At 39.7% G+C, this 19,571-nt stretch overlaps 1 protein-coding gene across 2 annotated transcripts in view; it reads left to right on the plus strand.

Moving 5' to 3' along the window:
- LOC133623098 (transmembrane protein 132D) overlaps positions 1-19,571 on the plus strand; it is a 132,405-nt gene that overhangs the window by 13,107 nt on the left and 99,727 nt on the right. The window contains exons 2-3 of one of the 2 annotated variants that reach the window (XM_061986089.1): positions 12,224-12,675; positions 12,742-13,106. In XM_061986089.1, the coding sequence (XP_061842073.1) occupies positions 12,224-12,675; positions 12,742-13,106 (817 nt within the window). Of the gene's footprint in view, positions 1-12,223; positions 13,107-19,571 lie in introns of both variants that reach the window. The other variant, XM_061986088.1, reaches the window with a different exon arrangement.

The raw sequence follows: 19,571 nt of genomic DNA on the forward strand, positions 1-19,571 counted from the left end.
TCGTCTACCTGTGTCGAACTAAGCCAGGGGTCGGCAACCCAAAATGTTGAAAGAGCCAAATTGGACCAAAAATACCAAAACAAATCTGTCTGGAGCCGCAAAAAATTAAGTTTTCTAATGAAGGCAACACATGATGAAAGTGTCTATATTAGCTTTGTTAGCCTACTATCAAAATTACTTAGCCTTATAGTCTTATAATGAAGACACACATGATACAAGTGTCTATATTAGCTATATTAGCCCACTATGACTAATGTGTCTGTCACAGGCTGACGCAAATCTTCGTTGACAGAAATGTTGAAATGTAATAATTATTCTACACAATTTCACAACATTGGAAAACATTAGTAAAACGGTGTTTTCTCAGGGTGTGAAATAACTCCTCTCAATGACTGGTTTAGAATGTGTGCGTCCAAGTTAAAGGAAACGGCAGGCTGTCTTCTTCTAATGGATGTATTACAATCTTTGCAAGCTGGGTAGCGTTTGCTGTGGTCTGGAACGACATGGCGCACAAACAACTATCAGAAATGTAGCCAATATTGCATACAGATAATGTGTCATGAGACATGCAAATATAAATTTAAATACACAGAGGACATAAGTAAAGGAAATTAACTCAAATATACCTACAAACAATGCATAATGATGCAATATGTACATACAGCTAGCCTAAATAGCATGTTAACATCGATTAGCTTGCAGTCATGCACTGACCAAATATGCCTGATTACCACTCCAACAAGTCAATAACATCAACAAAGCTCACCTTTTGTGCATTCACGTACAGCATAAAAAGTTTGGTGGACAAAATGAAACAAAGCAAAATAATAATGTTTAATATAGACAGTGGGATGCAGCACACACAGCGCTGTTTCTTGTTACCACTTTTGATTGGTCAGCAGGCCAAGGATTCAAGGCTCGATAATCCGGAATCAATTCGAAAATGAAGGAGAGAAAATAATTAAAAAACCTTAAAGGCCTTTGCGATTAATAATTGCTGTAATTAAAACCTTGATGTGGATTAATTGTGCAGCCCTACTTGATAAACTCTCATTCATGCACTGACCAAATATGCCTGATTAGCACTCCAACGAGTCAATAACATCAACAAAGCTCACCTTTTGTGCATTCACGCACAGCATAAAATGTTTGGTGGACAAAATGAAACAAAGCAGGAGCGGCATAAAACACGTCTTTCTCTGGCAGCGTCAGAGAAAGTTGTACATGTAAACAAACTAGGGTGAGTTCAAGGACCTGTCGAAATCAGTGGGGCAAAACGGCGCTCGCCAAATACTCTCATAAGAGAATCATGTTTAATATAAACAGTGAGATGCAGCACACACAGCGCTGTTTCTTGTTACCACTTTTGATTGGTCAGCAGGCCAAGGATGCAAGGCTCGATAATCCCGATTCAATTCGAAAATGAAGGAGAGAAAATAATTAAAAAACCTTAAAGGCCTTTGCGATTAATAATTGCAGTAATTAAAACCTTTTAATAATTGCTGTAATTAAAACCTTGATGTGGATTAATTGTGCAGCCCTACTTGATAAACTCTCATTCATGTACTGACAAAATATGCCTGATTAGCACTCCAACAAGTCAATAACATCAACAAAGCTCACCTTTTGTGCATTCACGCACAGCATAAAAAGTTTGGTGGACAAAATGAAACAAAGCAGGAGTGGCATAAAACACGTCTTTCTGTGGCAGCGTCGGAGAAAGTTGCACATGTAAAACAAACTAGGGTGAGTTCAAGGACCGCCAAAATCAGTGGGACAAAACGGCGATCGCCAATTACTCTCATAAGAAAATCATGTTTATTATAAACAGTGGGGTTTCTAACAATTAGGAATGTTTGTGTCAAGATTATCCTCCTACAGAAACCATATTAAAACAAAAAATATACCCCCCACCCAATTTTTTCCATTTTCATACATTTTTTAAGAAGTTCGGCGCTAAAGACCCACGGGTTGCTGACCCCCGAACTAAGCTGACAGGCCTCAGATTTTACGACGTCATCAGATACAATGCAACTGGTGTTTGTTGTTAGCATTGTTGTAACCACTTTTGATTGGTCAGCAGGCCAAGGATGCAAGGCTCGATAATTCGGATTCAATTCGAAAATGAAGGAGAGAAAATAATTAAAAAACCTTAAAAAAGGCCTCTTGCTATTAATAATTGCAGTAATTAAAACCTTGATGTGGATTAATTGTGCAGCCCTACTTGATAAACTCTCATTGATTGGGTTTCAAAAAACAGATAGGAACCACTTTTGCACTTCATTCTTGCGGCGCACCCCTAGAAAAAGTCCATGTCCACGAAACAAAAATTGTTTTAAGGCGCAATGTTTGATACAGCGCTTGTATTTCCTGACAAGTGTGTATAAGGAGAGTAAAGATATATCTAATAAAATAATGACAAGCAGCTTGATGATTTAGTCTTTCACCTCACATAGTTAAAACGTCTTACAGCATGAACGAGACATTGTTTATCTCTCGATTAGCTCTGAGGAGCAACGATGCTTTACTGTCGTCTAATAGCGGTGCTATTGGGAGTCGATTGACGCGTGTCAGCTGTTTGCTACATATGGTAAAAACCATTAGGGCTCATTGGAATTCCCAATACCGGTTCAAGGTTTTGCATTTCAACGGAATAAATTACTTATTAATTGCTTGGACTTAAAAGAAAGCTGAATTGTATTTTTCATAAAGCTTGTTTCACTGCAGGGCAAAAAACTCCAAATATATTCAACAGTGTGTTTGTACTAAACATGATGACGCGGAACATGATTTCCAAATGCATCTGAGACTTTAGCGTTAAGTAGACTTTCCTCTTTTCCCCGCATTCCATGATTACTTTCGTTTCCATTTTAACTCAAGAGAGTAACACTCACATCAGAGTGACTTTGCAAGTGTCCACACATTTCAGTGATCACAGGTTTAAGTAAAATGGGTTGAACTAGTAATGGGCGATATGGCTTAAAATCTACATGGCCATATATATTACAGCTTCTTGCATTAACAGTTATATATATATATATATATATATATATATATATATATATATATATATATATATATATATATATATATATATATATATATATATATATATATATATATATATATATATATATATATACATATATATATATATATATATATATATATATATATATATGTATATATATATATAAATACGTATATGTATATATATACGTGTATATATATATATATATATATATATATATATATACATGTATATATATGTATATATATATATATATATATATATGATATATATATATATATATATATATATATATACATATATATATATATATGATATATATATATATACATGTACTGTATACAACACAACCATGCTTATATTTAATATGCCACAAATTAATCCCGCATAACAAACACCTCCCCCCTCCCGTCCATATAACCTGCCAATACAACTCAAACACCTGCACAACACACTCAATCCCGCAGCCCAAAGTACCGTTCACCTCCCCAAAGTTCATACAGCACATATATTTCCCCAAAGTCCCCAAAGCGGCAGGCACGTACGGGCAAGCGTTTAAATGTTTGGAAGCTGCAGCGTACTCACGGTACCGCGTCTGCGCATCCAACTCAAAGTCCTCCTGGTAAGAGTCTCTGTTGTCCCAGTTCTCCACAAGCCAATGGTAAAGCTTGACTGTCATCTTCCGGGAATGTAAACAATGAAACACCGGCTGTGTTATCCGGCACAACAGTCAGGGGGTGCATTCTACGGCGGGGGTGCGTTATCCGGCACAACACCTGCTCGCAATACACCGCTTCCCACCTACAGCTTTCTTCTTTGCTGTCTGCATTGTTCATTGAACAAATTGCAAAAGATTCACCAACACAGATGTCCAGAATACTGTGGAATTTTGCGATGAAAACAGACGACTTAATAGCTGGCCACCATGTTGTCCCAAAAATCCGTGACGTCACGCGCATGCGTCATCATACCGAGACGTTTTCAGCAGGATATTTCGCACGAAATTTAAAATTGCACTTTAGTAAGCTAACCTGGCCGTATTTGCATGTGTTGCAATGTTAAGATTTCATCATTGATGTATAAACTATCAGACTGCGTGGTCGGTAGTAGTGGGTTTCAGTAGGCCTTTAAATGTGTCTTCAACAGGAATTAACAAGATATAACGATATCATTAAAAGCTCTACCCTTGGCCAAAAATTATCTGTATCGTCCAACAAATATCAGACTCATTTGCATGGCATCTTTGGGTGGACTGTTGCGGTTTGGGCGCATTTAAAAACAGGTGATCTCTTGAGAAGGAACACGTGCAAGGCTGCAAAGGGGTGAGGTTGCATGTTAAGTACCCTGTTCCGCCGCATTCTCGCTCCAGGAGACGGTGATCCAGTTTATATTCCTCTGGACAGAGATGCTGCCAGCTCTGGTATTAAACTGCACATCTGTCACTGTGGGGCCCTGTTGGGCCAAGTCAGGACAACCTTGTTCCGGGCTCCATTCTCTGGGTCCTTACTTACAACTCTGTCAGCCGCACAGCAAGGTGAACGGGGAGGTTGGGCGGGCGGGGGGGCGGAGGGTTGGGGGATAAGCCATTGTGTTCCTTCAGGGCTTGTGGGTTTTGTCAGGAGGGTGACACATACAGTACGTTCATGTCCCGAGAACTGTCAGACGTCATCGCAGCCCTTTTAGATGAGCCATATGTAAACCAGAGGAGACCACGACAGGCGAACCACTTAAATGTCAGCTTCCTCGGAGGGGCGCGATGACTGATTTTGACACGGAAAAGCTCGGAGCTTTCATTCACGCTTTCGTTCAGGGAGCCGACATCTCACTAATGCGCAAGATTTTGAGTCGTGATACACTTAAATGCGGTGCGGTTGTGTTCTCGTCGGGGTTGGCGATGCTGTTCTGCACGTGCTTCGTACGTCTTTGTTGATTTGATCATAATCTGCACAGTAAACAGCAATGTTTTTTGTCCTTGATTCACTAAGTACTGCGAGCAAATTAGCCAGCAGATAAACTGAGCACTCTCTGGTCAACTGCTTTAATCTTTATAATTCTATCGGAAAATATGTATAATGAGGGCACATGGCAGGGTACGCTTAAGCACTTAAAGCAGATCATGCATCAGTCCATATACTATTTACACGACTGGTTTGTTTATGCTCAAAAGGGTGGCATTATAAAAAACAATCCGCATGTTATCCTTATTGGGATCTGTATTTATTGAGGAAAACATAACCATTGAATCACACAGTATACGCTATTGAAACATACAACTGTTAACCCACACGTCGTTAGTTGCTATATCAAAAGTCAGCCTTTGCAGAGATAATGGTGCTCAGTCTTGTTTGATACTGTCAGAGAGGCATTGGTTTATTTATTATTTATTATAATGTTTGTACTCTGCAATGGTGCAGAACTAGACAAAGCTCAAACACAATCTTGTTGACATGTATGACTTAAGTGTTATTATGACAATGACAATAAAGGAATTGATTGATTGATTGATTGATTGCATGATACTGAGAGGTGTTTCTAATACGGCAATGTCTTGGGTTTTTTCACTAATCTGTACGAAGACTGAATTGTAAGAAAACCGAAGCAACTTTTCCCTTGAGAAATACTTTAAAGGGGAACATTATCACCAGACCCATGTAAGCGTCAATATATACCTTGATGTTGCAGAAAAAAGACCATATTTTTTTTTAACCGATTTCCGAACTCTAAATGGGTGAATTTTGGCGAATTAAACGCCTTTCTAATATTCGCTCTCGGAGTGATGATGTCACAACGTGGCGTCACATCGGGAAGCAATCCGCCATTTTCTCAAACACCGAGTCAAATCACCTCTGTTATTTTCCATTTTTTTCGACTGTTTTCCGTACCTTGGAGACTTCATGCCTCGTCGGTGTGTTGTCGGAGGGTGTAACAACACGAACAGGGACGGATTCAAGTTGCACCAGTGGCTCAAAGATGCGAAAGTGGCAAGAAATCGGACGTTTGTTCCGCACACTTTACCGACGAAAGCTATGCTACGACAGAGATGGCAAGAATGTGTGGATATCCTGCGACACTCAAAGCAGATGCATTTCCAACGATAAAGTCAAAGAAATCTGCCGCCAGACCCCCATTGAATCTGCCGGAGTGTGTGAGCAATTCAGGGACAAAGGATCCTCGGTAACACGGCAAGCAATGGCGGCAGTTTGTTCCCGCAGACGAGCGTGCTAAAGCCCCTATCAACCCTAGCTTCCCTGGCCTGCTGACATCAACTCCAAAACTGGACAGATCAGCTTTCAGGAAAAGAGCGCGGGTGAGGGTATGTCTACAGAATATATTAATTGATGAAAATTGGGCTGTCTGCACTCTCAAAGTGCATGTTGTTGCCAAATGTATTTCATATGCTGTAAACCTAGTTCATAGTTGTTAGTTTCCTTTAATGCCAAACAAACACATACCAATCGTTGGTTAGAAGGCGATCGCCGAATTCGTCCTCGCTTTCTCCCATGTCGCTGGCTGTCGTGTCGTTTTCGTCGGTTTCGCTTGCATACGGTTCAAACCGATATGGCTCAATAGCTTCAGTTTCTTCTTCAATTTCGTTTTCGCTACCTGCCTCCACACTACAACCATCCGTTTCGATACATTCGTAATCTGTTGAATCGCTTAAGCCGCTGAAATCCGAGTCTGAATCCGAGCTAATGTAGCTATAGCTTGCTGTTCTTTCCGCCATGTTTGTTTGTGTTTTCTTCACTATGTGACGTCACAGGAAAATGGACGGGTGTTTATAACGATGGTTAAAATCAGGCACATTGAAGCTTTTTTTAGGGATATTGCGTGATGGGTAAAATTTTGAAAAAAACTTTGAAAAACATAATAAGCCACTGGGAACTGATTTTTAATGGTTTTAACAATTCTGAAATTGTGATAATGTTACCCTTTAAATCCAATGTACCGTATTTTCCGGACTATAAAGCGCACTTAAAATCCCTTTTTTTTTTGAAAGTGCTGGAACTTGCAGCTTTCATTGGCGCCATGGTGGCCTATTTTGCAATTGTACGCCGAAAAACACCAAGACTGATTTCTGTTTTGGTCGACGCAAAACGGGGCACAATTTTAATGAAGAGTGACTCATTAAAAGGGGACTGTACGAAACCCAAGGTAGTACTGTACTTTGTTGCATATCATTGGAAAGTACTCATCAAACGCCCCACATTTCTGATTCAATTATTAATAGAAAATATATTTGGTTAAGTGTTAGTATGTTTAGATGTTGTGAAAATACTTGCCAACCCTCCCGGATTTTCCGGGAGACTCCCGAAATTGAGCGCCTCTCCCGAAAAGCTCCCGGGACAAATTTTCTCCTGGAGGTGGAGGCCACGCCCCCTCCAGCTCCATGCGGACCTGAGTGACGTGTCGACAGCCTGTTTTCACGTCCGCTTCCCCACAATATAAACAGCGTGCCTGCCCAATCACGTTATAACTGTAGAATGATCGAGGGCGAGTTCTTGGTTTCTTATGTAGATTTATTGTTAGGCAGTTTCATTAACGTCCTCCCAGCGCGGCAACAACACACAACAACAGCAGTCACGTTTTCGTCTACCGTAAAGCAGTTCGTCTGCCGTAAACAGCAATGCTGTGACACTCTTAAACAGGACAATACTGCCATCTACTGTACATGCATATGTGACAATAACATCTACGGCTTTTAGAGAGTGAATGCATCATCAGAGAGGGTGTTCAGCATGGTTAGACAAATAGTGACAGAGAATAGAACAAGGATGGACAATTCAACCCTTAACTCAACAATGAGTAGATGAGTGTTATGTGTGTGTAATGTGTAAATAAATGAACACTGAAATTCAAGTATTTCTCTTATTTATATATATATATATATATATATATATATATATATATATATATATATATATATATATATATATATATTTATATAATAAAATATATACATATATATATATATATATATATATATATATATATATATATATATATATATAATAAAATATATACATATATATATATATATATAGCTAGAATTCACTGAAAGTCAAGTATTTCTTATATATATATATATATATATATATATATATATATATATATATATATATATGAAATACTTGACTTGGTAAATTCTAGCTGTAAATATACTCCTTCCCTCTTAACCACGCCCCCAACCACGCCGACCACGTCCCCCCCTCCCGTTGGTAAGTATGGTTGTGAATACGAAATATGTTCAACCAGGGGTCTAACTTGGGTGTTGCACATTTGGCAGCTGTTTATGTTCAACAGGAGAATAACCTTTTCAACAAATCCAGCATCGATCACTGATGGGAACCGGAACCAACATTCCGATTCTCCCGGTATCGTTAAAAATTTTTAACATTTCAATTCCTTGTTTTGATTCCCCACCGGAAGAAAAATAGCTGCTAAAATGTGCTGAAAAACTTGTCCCCATATATTTTTAAAGATAATTTTTTTGTACAGTTAATTAAGGGGACATTTAATCCACAAGGAACTCTGGCTGGCACCCTTATTTAAATTATGCAAATTTGTATGATGACCCTGCCCATTTAAAAATCAAAATCAATAACTGTTTGGAACCGGAGTCGGTACCCTCATTTTCAAATTCAAAACTGTATAAACTCTAATCAGATTAAGTAATCATTTTGTGATAAATTTTACTTCAATATTAAAATTAATTATCTTCAACATTGTCTGTGCAAATCCCTTTAAATGATTTGTACCCTATTTTTTGGAGTATAAGTCGCTCCGGAGTATAAGTCGCACCGGCCGAAAATGGATAATAAAGAAGGAAAAAAACATGTATAAGTCGCATTTTTTGGGGAAATTTATTTGATAAAACCCAACACCAAGAGTAGACATTTGAAAGGCAATTTAAAATAAATAAAGAATAGTGAACAACAGGCTGAATAAGTGTACGTTATATGACGCATAAATAACTAACTGAGAATGTGCCTGGTATGTTAACGTAACATATTATGGTAAGAGTCATTCAAATAACTATAACATATAGAACATGCTATACATTTACCAAACAATCTCTCACTCCTAATCACTAAATCCCATGAAATCTTATACGTCTAGTCTCTTACGTGAATGAGCTAAATAATATTATTTGATATTTTACGGTAATGTGTTAATAATTTCACACATAAGTCGCACCCCCGGCCAAACTATGAAAAAAACTGCGACTTATAGTCCGAAAAATACGGTCGTTAACATCTCAGTTGTGTTGATATTTCTGTTCACATGTCAGCTGTGAGTTCACACAATGCTGCTCGTTTTCGATCCGCTGGCTACACGCAGCCCACTGACTGCATCTGAAAAGCCGTTTTTAATCCCTCTTTTTGATGGGTAACTTCCATCTCTGCGCCAGATGTATCAGATCCCACCTTCCACCAGCCCCCAACCACAACGGCCCCTCCCCAACACACACACACACACACATATTACACACCAAGATCATCCGTGTGTGTGTGTGAGAGGAAACTAGGCCACCAGAGGGGAACAATGGGAAATGACAGGCAAACAAGATCACTTGACGGATACACTTTAGACCCGATTTTAGAATGGCCTTCCCAAAAGTCCTGATTTAAACGTGTGGACAATGCTTAAGAAACAAGTCCATGTCAGAAAACCAACACATTTAGCTGAAATGCACCAATTTTGTCAAGAGGAGGGGTCAAAAATTCAACCAGAAGCTTGTGGATGACTACAAAACCGCCTTATTTCAGTGAAACTTGCCAAGGGACATATAACCAAATATTAACATTGCTGTATGTACTCTTTTGAGCCAGCAGATTAGGTTGTCCTAAAGAATTTGGAGGTAATCCTCCTTTTTCATTGTCCCATTTACTCTCTGTAAAGCACCAGTTCCATTGACAGTAAAACAGGCCCAGAGCATAATACTACCACCACCATGCTTGACGGTAGGTCTGGTGTTCCTGGGATTAAAGGCCTCACCTTTTCTCCTCCAAACATATTACTGGGCATTGTGGCCAAACATCAGATTTTTGTTTCATCTGACCACAGAACTTTCCTCCAGAAGGTCTTTATCTTTGTCCATTTGCTGCCAGATGAAACAAAAATGTAGCTGTTTGGCCACATTTTAACCAAATATTGTAATGTATACTGTATGTATACTTTTGACCCAGCAGATTTGGTCACATTTTCAGTAGACAAATAATAAATTTATAAAATAAATAACTCCATGAATGTTTTTTGTGACCAAGTGTGTGCTCCAATCACTCCATCACAAAAAAATAAGAGTTGTAGAAATGATTGGAAACTCAGTGTATGCAAACTTTTGACCACAACTGTTAAGTGTAAAAAAAAACAAAAAAAAACAACATTATAAATTTGTACATTTTCAGAATGTGCTTGTTCTATTTTTAAACCAAAAAAAACAATCTGAAGTTGTCTTTATTTTTAAGTTATCGTGCCGTGATTTTACCAGTCTGGCCCACTTGGGAGTAGATTTGTGGAATAGATGAGGCCCCTCATCTAAAATTAGTCCGACACCCCTGCTTTAGACGTTAAGTACAGTGACGTGCAGTCACTAGAGGGGCCTCACCTGCCATCATGGAAAGAAAAAAAATGTAAAAATAAAAAATAAAAATTAAATTGTTATATGTATCCAGTGATTATACTATAAAGTTATTTTCCATTTAACTTCACCAGTTTTAGATTATTTTTATTCAAAATCGCTGAATTTTCACATTTGCCATTCAAATACTGAGAAGAGACGGTGCGGTGAACAGCAGCCAGTTGAGGCACGTCACTCAGTGCCTCAACATGGATTCCGGACTCGGCTAACTGCTGGCCTGCTGTGCAGTGAGACTGTATTGCTATATGAATTATATTATACATTTCCATAGTTTAGTTAGCTGAGCTATATAATGTACAGTGTATTTTGTCAACAACTGTATGTGTGTAACGTATTTCTTCTGCTGAGCGATCATAAAACGGCTGCAAAAGACGCACTGGCTGAGGCTCCAGTAACCCCGCCTCCTGCACCCCCGCCGTAGAATTGTTATATCAACTAAAGCCCACACTTAAACTTTCCACGTGCAAGATTGAATCTATTTTAAAAAATTATTTCATAAGAAGCCAAAAAGTGCAAAAACAATAATGTTCGTGTTGGAGGAGTTGTGAATGACTGCAGGGCCACAACATTAGGTACACCTGCAGACTGCAGGTGTATCTAATTCACAACTCCTCCAACACGAACATTATTGTTTTTGCACTTTTTGGCTTCTTATTAAATAACTTTTGTAACCTATTTTCATGGGCTTTCCTCTTTGTGATGTTAAGTTCCTGTTATGCGCTGTTATACAGTATATGCCTTGAGCTCTTATTTTGAAGGCGCTAAGAGCGGAAGTGATGACACGTTGCGGAAGTTTTTGAAAGAAGGTAAATAAAGTGGTCCTCGTGTAAACTGTTTGTTATTTTGTAGTTTCATGCAGTATAGGCGACATTTATAAACCCTCGGTTACACTTTTTTAAATAAATTCCATCTTGCACGTGGAAAGTTTAAGTGAGGGCTTTAGTTGCGGCGCATGGACTTAATTTATAAGTAAAGGTAAGACCATAATAAAGTTTTTTATATTAAATGTGCTTTTTTGTGTGCTACAGTTTGTATGTGTAAAGTTAAAGTTAAGTTAAAGTACCAATGATTGTCACACACACACTAGGTGTAATGAAATTTGTCGTCTGCATTTGACCCATCCCCTTGATCACCCCCTGGGAGGTGAGGGGAGCAGTGGGCAGCAGCGGCGCCGCGCCCGGGAATAATTTTTGGTGATTTAACCCCCAATTCCAACCCTTGATGCTGAGTGCCAAGCAGGGAAGAATGCTGGTATGAGCTTTTAAACATAACCCGTTAACTGCTGCCAATCAAATGGTAAATAAGATACTCTTTAGGGTTCATATGTTTGTAAATCTGACTGTGATGAAGTCAGTGCCTCACCAGTCATGAACCTCACCGCACGTCACTGGTTAAATAAACACACACCCTGATATAGATATTATCTGTGAGACATAATTAAAACTTTGAACACATATACTGTTAAATGCTGTAATGTTTCTACTGTTCATGCAATTACTGATGAACCTCACATTTTGTTTACAAAGACATGTGTTGCTGTGTTCACCTTCCAGACTTGAGCACAAAGGAGCTGACTGATGCGAAGAGCCCCCAGCTTTCCCCGGTCTTCCTGCCGGTCCGCTATGAGGTTCGGGATGCGGACTACCTTTTCTTAAAGGAAGCAGGGCAGGACTTTATGAGGAATTTCAGCATGCAAAGTCACACGCAGCCCTTCGTTATTCTGAGAGCTCGCCGCCAGCCGGCTGTCAACGCCAGCTACGGCCCCATGTCCATAGAACAGCTTGTGCCTCTGGATCTAGTCCAGTCTGTGCAGCTCTTTAACGCCCCGGACGTCTTCACCTTCAACTGGAAGATCCAGGCCTTTGTGCTGACGCCTCGGGTTTTCTCCACCAAACCCAAAGTACGGGTGCTCTTCTACGTGGCAGGGAGGGACTGGGCTCGGGAAGAGAGCGCCGTGGATGAATTACCGTGTGTGACCGTCTATGCTTTCTGGCAAACCCAAGAGGTGAGGGGTTCCTGTGCCATGGGAGGTGAGAGGGGAACGTGCATGGCTGAACTGCTACCGTTGCAGGGCTGGTTCGCTCAGGTGTCTGAAAGCACCAGCAGGGAGCGACAGGACCCGTCAGCGGGGAACCTTGTGGAGCTCTACTACCAGGCACAGCCCAAAGTCCGCGGGAAGTGCACCATGCTGGAAGGGAGTCGTTGGGGAAGCTCGCAACAACAACAGCAAGCGGAATACGTTTCTGTCACTCCCATGCAGAAGATCGGCAGCGTGCGCCTCCTGCAGGTGCCCAAAGGAATGGCCACGCTCTCTCGACTCAAACTCGGCAATTCCATTGTCATACGGACGTCCTCCAAACCCCTGAAGAAGACGGACATCGCGACCTTCTACGTCCTCATGGCCAGCTCTGCTCCGCTGAGTAACTTCACTCTTAGGTAAGAACTGGCTTCTGTTTCCTTTTGCAGAGCCCAGAACGCTCGACTAGAATTCAAAGCACGGAGACACTTGATGTGTGACCTCAGGCATAAGTCCTACCGATTGTAATGGGAGATTCGAGGAAATGAACCATTTCTAAGAAAATTAAATGCTGGTTTACGTTCTTTCCTGGAATAGCGGTAAAAAAAATTCAGGACAAAATTGGCAAACGCATGTTTGAATGTGCGCAGCCTGATGAAATTTAGGGCTCACAAGTCATATCCCTTAATGAAATCTTAGACGCTTGGTGATCATAGCTGCACTGATTGAAGCAAGTCGCTGAAATACCTTACAGGATGATGATTTTTATACTTTCTGATCACTGGCGGGCCGTGCGTTTCCCACCTAGGCTTTCAGTGATCTTTGACTTCAATAATTACCTCTCAAAATACCATAATTGATGTCTCCACATGATCATTGCTGGAGAAATGCTATACAGGAACACATTTACGCCCTACTGTGCATTGAACCACATCAATGGTCTCGCTCCAGCTTACGTCAAAGATCTCCTGGACCAACCTACCAGCTTCAGGCTTGGTCGTTGCCTTAGATCTGACAACCAGATGACCCTGAAGGTCCCACGGTCAAACAAAGGGAGACCGTGCTTTCTCAGTGATGGCACCTAGACTATGGAATAAGCTCCCTCTGAATATCAAGTCCGCCATCACTCTGGACTCTTTTAGGGCACAGCATAAAACTCACCTCTTTACCGCAGATGACTTTTGATTTATGTGTTCATTGTGAGTCTTAAATGTTTATTTTAGATTCCTTTGTGTGTCTCAGTCTCTTTTTCTGTTTTTTTTTTTTGTTTCTCTACTCGGGTTGCGCCCCAGGCTGATATAACAGTTGGTTGGGGGGCGCATAATAAATGAAACATAACATAACATCAACAGTATACAAAACGGGTTATTTTCTGGCACAGTTAAAAATAAATTATAACGCATCAGCAATTAAAACATATACCGTATCTGCTTGGATTTTGGAACTCCCGGTCAATTAATTCAAAGTACACAATTATCAAATATATATCAACTGCCCTGACCACATGACGGTGACAAATACACATGTAACAATGTTTATTCAATGACAAGTATAACACAATTTAACAACAAGAGTTTACAACTTTTAGTTGTAACAGAACAGCTACTGTCAACAACTTGTGATCTGATTGCTTTGTATTTGTTCTCAAATTCATCCGCTAACGGTCCCGATGAGTATCCGATCACAGGACGCGTAAATGTCACGTTCAACGTGAGGCCATCTAGAAGGCCTTACTGACAACAACTCGTGATCTGATTGGCTATCGCAATTATCTATCAACTGTATGTCCCCGTTCACTTACAGTGCACGGACACTAGCTTTGTGTCACGGTTTGGTTGCAGCTTGCTGCGAGGTTTGTTCTCCCAGGATGCAAACGGACTAAGGTAAAAACATGATTTAATTCTCCAAAACCCAAAAAGGTACAAAAACGGAAAACAAGGCGAAAGCACAACGCTCTGATCGCACTTGGAATTAAAGTAAATACTTAGCATAGACTATGGACATAGAGAACTTATGAAACTGTGGCATGAAATAAACACGACTTACGTAGTCCAGGCATGAAACAAACAATGACGCCCGGACGACTGACTGGCAAAGGCAGGCTTAAATAATGTCTCTAGATTGGAAACAGGTGCGCGTCCCGAACACCAGAGGCAGGTGAAAATCATAAGTCGCCATGGTAACTAAAACAAACAAGGGTGCAAAAAAACAGGAACTATGGAGTCTAAATCTAACAGAACATAACAAAAGCATGATCCGGAATACGGATCATGACACATTGTTGATTCTGAAGGCCTCTAGCAGATTTCGTACTGCATGGCAACATAAACTAGCTGAATTCTGATTGGATACAAACAAAAACTAAAAACAACATCACTGGAACGTGCATAATATGACATGAAAATAATATGAATCATTTTAGATATTTAGGGTAAGTAAATAAAACAATTATTTTATCTTTAATTAAGATCATGATTTCTGGTTATGTTAGGCCAGCAGAGAAGGCCTTGCTGGCCCTGACGCCACACCACTGTTTCTGATTAATAAAAGTTGCTACAATGTTGGATACTCGGGTTAAACAATACCAAAACATTAAATCATAACGTTGATGCAGTTTGGCGTGAAGCTACCATGCAGTTTTGGGTGCCTCCTCCCATGGGGTTTTGAAGTCTGGCTACGTTGTGGAGGCACCTGTTTCAAGTACCACTGATAGTCACACACACTAGGTACCAAAATGATTCCCGAGCGCGGCCACCGGGGTGGAACAAGGGGATGGCTCAAATGCACAGGGTAATTTCACTTTTTGACACCACTTGTTTCCCTTTGGGGTGATGGTCGGCTAGCAGTGCTTCATAGCAGCAGTCGACCTCCAGGGTCCCAACTCCCCGCCCCTCTGTTGCGAGTTGTCGTGATTAAATGTAACGTGCTTATGTGTGCATTGCATGGAGGTTTTTCCCCACTCCAGTCTAGATTGTATTTTTTTAGTCATCTTCTTCCCCAGGATTTTACCTTTTTCTTACCTTTTACGGGGCGCCTTTGGCGACCCATCAGCGTTCCTGTTCTGTAACCCTGTACTCTGTTGGTGTGTCTAATCTTGAACGGGTTTGTGCTGAAAACATAGTTCCGTTGTACTTGTGCAATGACAATAAAGTCCTATCCTATCCTATCCTATCCTAGATGTTTAGACTTTAGTAAAGGTCATGAGGAAACACAAAACAAGTCATATAAAGTATTATTTTCATCTAATCGTGGCATGTGCATAATAACACCATAGTGCAATGTGCAGTGACGTAAACACTGCAAAAAACAGCTTTTGTTTAATGCAGAATCTGAATTGATTGGCGAGGGTGCATGGGTACTCAGTGTTGTGACCTGGTGAATCTATATATTTCTGAAGTTTATTTTTGGCGATATTTGGAAAAAAAAATAGCGGTGACATCTTCAAGATGTATACATTCAAACTGTACATTTTGATAATATAAATTATGATACTTTTGGAGATGACGGGGCGTGGTTTCGCCTCCACAAATTGACACTTCGCAGACAGACTCAAGGTTATGAAAAGGGACTGTGAAGCAAAATTGACACCAAAGCATATCCGATACACATTATCTCGACAACAAGGAGGTGTTTTAAATGTAGATTAAAAAGTCATCATAGGTATTAATTAGTGATGTCCGATAATGCCTTTTTGCCGATACCCGATATTCCGATATTGTCAAACTCTTTAATTACCGATACCGATATCAACCGATACAGTCGTGGAATTAACACATTATTATGCCTAATTTGGACAACCAGGTATGGTGAAGATAAGGTACTTTTAAAGAAAATTAATAAAATAAAATAAGATAAATAAATTAAAAACATTTTCTTGAATAAAAAAGAAAGTAAAACAATATAAAAACAGTTACATTGAAACTAGTAATTAATGACAATTAGTAAAGTTAACTGTTAAAGGTTAGTACTATTAGTGGACCAGCAGCACGCACAATCATGTGTGCTTACGGACTGTATCCCTTGCAGACTGTATTGATATATATTGATATATGATGTAGGAACCAGAATATTAATAACAGAAAGAAACAACCCTTTTGTGTGAATGAGTGTGAATGAGTGTAAATGGGGGAGGAAGGTTTTTTGGGTTGGTGCACTAATTGTAAGTGTATCTTGTGTTTTTTATGTTGATTTAATTAAAAAAAATAAAAATTTAAAATTAAAAAAATTTTTAAAAAAAATACCAATAATAAAAAAAACTATACCGATAATTTCCGATATTACATTTTAACGCATTTATCGGCCGATAATATCGGCCTACCCATCATCTCTACTAAATAGTATTCATATTCTCTTTGTGTCATCTTATGTTCCTTCCAATGCTGTTGTTTTTAGGTTAGAGTTTTTATCCAATCAGAATTCAGCGAGCTCATGTTGCCATGCTGTACCAAATCTTCCCGGGGCCTTCAGAATCAACAATGCAGGAACATACAGTTGATAGACAGTTACAATTAGAGATGTCCGATAATGGCTTTTTTGCCGATATTCCGATATTGTCCAACTCTTAATTACCGATTCCGATATCAACCGATACCGATATACATAGGCGTGGAATTAACGCATAATAATGTGTTATTTCCATGACTGTATATGTCGAATAGCGGGAGTGTATATTGTAGCGTCCCGGAAAAGTTAGTGCTGCAAGGGGTTCTGGGTATTTGTTCTGTTGTGTTTATGTTGTGTTACGGTGCGGATGTTCTCCCGAAATGTGTTTGTCATTCTTGTTTGGTGTGGGTTCACAGTGTGGCACATATTTGTAACAGTGTTAAAGTTGTTTATACGACATCTCTAGTATTAATGTTGTTGACCGTATATACGTATAAGGAGATTACTCAGTTTCAGTTCATTGGATAGGCCGATCCCTTCTCATTTGGTTATGCATAACTCTTCCTATTGCATTCAATCTCAGGACAATCCTCGCATCTCAATTACAACTTTGAGAATGGGAGGTGGGCATTAATATTTACAAATATATGATGTATTATACATTCACAGGGCCTTCAGGAATGGCTTATTAATTCTGGAGGAAAACATTAGGACAGGCTTGCCCTTCTTGTACGACAATCTCACAGAAATCATGCTAGTCATTGCTTTGATGTTGATGGACCACTAGGGAAATGAGAAAAAAAAGACAAAAAGCATCAGTATTGAGATCCTATTGGTTATGTTTACATGGGCTTTTTCCTTTTCATAATGAGTTGCGTTACATGTTTCAATGTTACACAGTATAATATGACTAGGGATGAACATTTCATATCACAGCTATTGAGACCAAAATGATCACGGTTATCATTGTTGTAATGTGCTCAAATTGTACTTATATAGTCACTGAAAATAAAATAACATTTAAAAAAATAGACACACTGTCAGAAAAGACACTAATTTACATGTTTTGTGTTTCTTATGCTTCACTGATAGTGTTCTGGCAGGCATTGTGGCGCCCCACTCTGTCCAGCGGTCCTTGACCGCACCATAGTTGTGTTGCAGCAGTTAGGATTGCATGTTAACTTTCTCCGACGCTGCCACAGAAAGATATTTTACCCACTCCTTATTTGCCTCATCCTTATATACCAGTGACGTGCAGTCAGGGGAGGCAGGTGAGGTGGGGCCTCACGTGCCATCATGGAAAGAAAAAAAATGTAAAAAGAAAAAAAAAAAATTAAATTGTTATATGTATCCAGTGATTATACTATAAAGTTTTTTTCCATTTAACTTCACCAGTTTTAGATTATTTTTATTCAAAATCGCTGAATTTTCACATTTGCCGTTCAAATACTGAGAAGAGACTTGTGGTGAGTCAGCAGCCAGTTGAGGCAAGTCACTGAGTTGAGCCTCACCATGGATTGCGCAATGACTCGGCTAACTGCTGGCCTGCTGTGCAGTGAGACCGTATTGCTATATGAATTATATTATAAATTTCCATAGTTTAGTTAGCTGAGGTATATAATGTACAGTGTATTTTGTCAACAACTGTATGTGTGTAACGTATTTCTTGTGCTGAGCGATCATAAAACTGCTGCGAAGACGCCCTGTGTGAGGCTCACAGTAATCCCGCCTCCTGGTGGTAGAGGGCGGTAGTGATCCCAGGGAGCATTTCTGCGACTACTCGGCTGCAGAATAAGTGACAACAAGCAGGAACAGTTAGCAGCGATCGTTTATTTTTTTCCTCTCGCCTGGACTTTTAACATGGAGGATTACATATCTAAAATAAAACAGTTTTCTAAACTGGACTTTCAATCGAAGCAGGAGGTAATAATTAAAGGAAGATCTCCATCGAGACAGAGAGACTTTTAAAACTGAAGAAAGATAAGGAAGACTTCTATAAACAAGTTACCGATGCTTTTGTTCAAAAGGAGCTGCGCATGGACTTCATTTATAAGTAAAGGTAAGACCATAATAACTTTTTTTTTAATTAAATGTGCTTTTGTGTGCTACAGTTTGTATGTGTAAAGTTAAAGTTAAGTTAAAGTACCAATGATTGTCACACACACACTAGGTGTGGTGAAATTTGTCCTCTGCATTTGACCCATCCCCTTGATCACCCCCTGGGAGGTGAGGGGAGCAGTGGGCAGCAGTGGTGCCGCGCCCGGGAATATATTTTTTGATGATTTAACCCCCAATTCCAACCCTTGATTCTGAGTGCCAAGCAGGGAAGAATGCTGGTATGAGCTTTTAAACATAACCCGTTAACTGCTGCCAATCAAATGGTGAATAAGATACTCTTTAGGGTTCATATGTTTGTAAATCTGACTGATGAAGTCAGTGCCTCACCAGCCATGAACCTCACCACACGTCACTGTTATATACCCCACAGAGACCACAGCATA

This window comes from Nerophis lumbriciformis, linkage group LG12, assembly GCF_033978685.3.
Source record: "Nerophis lumbriciformis linkage group LG12, RoL_Nlum_v2.1, whole genome shotgun sequence".
Classification (NCBI taxonomy): Eukaryota; Metazoa; Chordata; class Actinopteri; order Syngnathiformes; family Syngnathidae; genus Nerophis; species Nerophis lumbriciformis.